This window comes from Carassius carassius, chromosome 22 (genome assembly GCF_963082965.1).
Source record: "Carassius carassius chromosome 22, fCarCar2.1, whole genome shotgun sequence".
NCBI lineage: Eukaryota > Metazoa > Chordata > Actinopteri > Cypriniformes > Cyprinidae > Carassius > Carassius carassius.
The window spans coordinates 17,106,099-17,109,794 of record NC_081776.1 but is presented as its reverse complement, the minus strand read 5'-3'; the positions used below and the strand labels follow the sequence as shown (position 1 = coordinate 17,109,794).

At 39.3% G+C, this 3,696-nt stretch overlaps 1 protein-coding gene across 1 annotated transcript; it reads left to right on the top strand.

The window, feature by feature from the left end:
* The first annotated feature begins 2,100 nt into the window (after positions 1-2,100).
* ndufa12 (NADH:ubiquinone oxidoreductase subunit A12) lies at positions 2,101-3,379 on the top strand. Its single transcript, XM_059504525.1, has 4 exons — positions 2,101-2,259; positions 2,725-2,807; positions 2,897-2,984; positions 3,098-3,379. Exons 1-4 carry the CDS (start codon positions 2,171-2,173, stop codon positions 3,273-3,275), a joined length of 438 nt encoding a protein of 145 aa, XP_059360508.1. The 5' UTR covers positions 2,101-2,170; the 3' UTR covers positions 3,276-3,379.
* The last annotated feature ends 317 nt before the right edge of the window (positions 3,380-3,696 follow it).

Below are 3,696 nucleotides of genomic sequence, written 5' to 3'. Positions count from 1 at the left end.
CATGTTCTGGATGAGCTTGGACACTTAAATTGCACTATATATCATTATTACGCTAACACTTTACAATAAGGTTAATTAGTTAACTAATTTAGAACATGAACTAAGCATGAACAATACTTAGTCTAATCTTAAATTCTGTCACGACAACTCTCGGAGGGATTGGCATGGTAATGTACATGACAATGTTAATGTGTTTGGTCTTGGTGCAACAGATCTGCTACGAGCAAGAACCTAGACTTGCTACTGCCGATACATCCACAACGTGCTGCTGTGAGCGTGGAAGAAATATTGCTGCTGCAAATATAACATATATGAAATAATCTATAGCATACATGAATCACCTCATAACAGATCTAAACAGGTGGTGCTGGGGAAGGTGGAGGTTTCTGAAACAAGCTTAACTGCTACGGCAAGCTCTAGTCATATGTTTGAATGTTGAGCAGCGAGCTCATTGGCTACAAGTACAGGAGAGAACCAATCAGCTGTGCCATGTGATAATGATGTCATTACATCAGATTGAGCATTCAGAAATAGTCTACTCTGTAAACTGGCTGGCACAAGCTGTGGTCCAAGGGCCTAGACACTAAGGACAACTGCACTTGCTCTGTGTTATTCAACAGCAGAGTACTGTCCACCAATCTGGTCCAGATCATCCTACACTAAGTGAGTAGACTTTCATTTAAACATGTCTATGCACACAATCACTGGAACTCTACATTCTACTCCTCTTCCATGGCTGCCTGTACTCAGCAACATACCACCACCACATCTCTAATGACAACAGGCCACTGCCAAGCTGCTGACTTAAGTCCAAGCGAATGATGAGTTGCCACTCAATATGGACATTACATTGCATCCAACCCCGCCGCCAGAGGATATGACAGCTAATTCAGCATGGAGCGATGAGTGGGCAGCATCTGCTGTTCTCAACCACTCCCTCGTAGCTGAGCCATCGGCCTGTCCTTCTGGCTTCGACCATCCTCGACGACATTGGTCAATTCTGAATCGGTCTCAGATAGGACAAGGTCGATGTTCAGCACACTTTGTTCGGTGGGGCCAAGCCCCTAATCCGAACTGCAACTTTGGGGTACCTGAAACCATGCAGCACATTGTCAATGAGTGTCCGTTGACTTATTTCAACAGCGGACTCGAGGCTTTACACCTGGTTGAACAGGTGCGCTGCACAAGATCCCGGGCCCTATCCATAGGCAGTCCTAATGCCCCCCACCCTGAAAATATATATTCCAGACTTTTCAAGGGCCCTCTCTTACTTTGGGGCCCTGGTAATCAGTACTGGTCTTACTCCCAGTCCGACGCCCCTGTGATTGAACAAGATGCTGTTCTGTGGCTGGGCATGCAATGCAAACGCTATGAAGAAGATCAGAACATGCCAGAACTCTGTAGTTAATGTTAATTTCAGCATCTACTAATGCATTATTAAAATCTAATCTTGTGCTGGTTAACATTAGTTAATGCTCTGTGAATGAACATGACCAAACAATGAATGACTGTATTTTCATTAACTATGATTAATATATACAGTAATAAATGTGTTGTTCATTTTTTTATTAATGCTAGTTAATACTTAAACTAACATTAACTAATGGAACCTTATTGTAACGTTACCATTATTACTATTATTGAAACACTTATTTATTAATAAACTTTTAATGGGGGGGGGGGGGGTAGTGCATAACACCCAGAGACAAATTTAATTGTTAGAATTTGCATCACTGTTTTCTTAATTGTGGCAAAAATAAAATATGATCTTTTAAACTGTTTATGCGGTAAATTAATACGATAAAAATGGGGGCATGAACATTCACTGCATAGCAATCATGAACCTGTTGCTCGTTTCACTGTTTCTGGTAAAATATAAAGATAAAGGTAATTTGGAAAATCGGTGTTAAATTTTAATCCAATTAGAATTTGAGGATTTTGCATATAATATACATCTAAGAGAACTAAATTTCAGTTTGTAAATCAGTAAAACGAGAGACAAAGTCTGAACGGCTCTGTGTGAATTTTAAATTCTTGTCGTGTACGATTATTTCATAGACAGTAAGGATTATTTCCATAACAGTGCCGGCGGAACCCAACGCGCGTGATTGTGTGCAGGGGGAACGGTAAAGTCGCGTGACAGTCCGTCAGTGTTTGGAGTCCGTCAGCTATGGCGGAGTACGCGAATTTAGTGCGGCGGGCCGCGGGTCAACTCACCGGTCATGGTGGCGTTAAAGGCTTCCTCCTGCAGCTCTTCAGGTAACCCACTCAAGTCAAACAGATTTCATCGCTTTTGATGTAAACAGTGCTGTAAAATCCAGCGTATTAAGCTGTAAAACACGGAAGCCAAAGCGATGACCTTTCTGGTAGTGACGGTACAGTCAAATAAATGAATGCTAAAATAATCTACTGGAGTAAATACTTTAATTCGCAAAAGACAGAAAAATATTTTATGTAAACACAGATCTTTATGTGCTAATGCATAGAAGCAATATATTAAAAACAATCATTGTACAGAACAAGAGCTAATGAGTGTTATGATGTAATCTTTTTATTTTTTATCTATTCATTTATATCATTGTTATTATTACTAGGAATGTAACTATTTTTGACCCTGCGCTACATATTTTAAGGAATTTATTATTGATATTTATATATTATTCATTTTTATGCATATTAAATAAGACTTAATATGTTAATTGATTAAAAATGTGTCTTTGTCAGGGTGAATGATATCAAGACTGGAGCCTTGGTGGGAATTGACAAATATGGCAACAAATACTATGAGGACAACCAATACTTTTTCGGTATGGATATACATACTTTTGTTGTCTGTACACAATTTCACTGTGTTTTATGACTTATGGATGTGTATTTTTCCATTTGTGACTCTCAGGCCGTCACCGATGGGTGATTTACACGACGGAGATGAATGGCAAGAAAACTTTGTGGGATGTTGATGGCAGCATGGTCCCTGCCGAATGGTAAAATATAGATGTGTTTGGCATGGCGTTTTCATGGATGTAGTTTTCTACCTTTTACACTTCATGTTATGTGATTTTTGACTCAATAATTTTCTCTCTTTGATGTTTCTCAGGCACCGTTGGCTGCACAGCATGACGGATGACCCTCCCACCACTCATCCTCCAGAACCCAAGAAGTTCCTGGCCAAAGTTCATCAGTTCAACAACAGTGGCACACTGAACTGCTATGTACCCTATTCAACCACTCGCAAGAAGATTCACGAGTGGGTGCCACCAAAAGCCGAGAAATAACCCCCTCGTCCTGTTTGTGTTCCCTTACCAGCTTTGAACACTTCTGCTGTTTGGAACATTCTGTAAATTGTAGCTTTATAATCATCAATAAATTGAAACAAAAGTTTTTGTTTCCGAGTGACTTCAAAATTCATGTTCATAAAGCATTTGGAAAATTGAACATTATTTTTACAGGGGAGTCAAAGGTTTGACCCTGTATCAGAGGAGCTCTTATACTCACCAATACGGCTTTATTTGATCACAAATACAGTAAATAGCCGTTTTCTATTTTATTATATTTGAGTAATTATTAGAGTTTATTCCTATTGTGTCAAAGCTGCATTTTCAGCATCATTACTCCATTCTTCAGTTTCAAATCATCCATCAGAAATATTCGAATATGCTGATTTGCCGCTCAGGAAACATTTATTATCAGTTAAAA

Bases quoted from the DNA above. Each gene is read 5' to 3' on its own strand.
- ndufa12 (XM_059504525.1), top strand. From the start codon at position 2,171: ATGGCGGAGTACGCGAATTTAGTGCGGCGGGCCGCGGGTCAACTCACC. The intron at 2,260-2,724 runs GTAACCCACTCA...TGTCTTTGTCAG, and splicing joins TTCCTCCTGCAGCTCTTCAG to GGTGAATGATATCAAGACTG. The intron at 2,808-2,896 runs GTATGGATATAC...TGTGACTCTCAG, and splicing joins GGACAACCAATACTTTTTCG to GCCGTCACCGATGGGTGATT.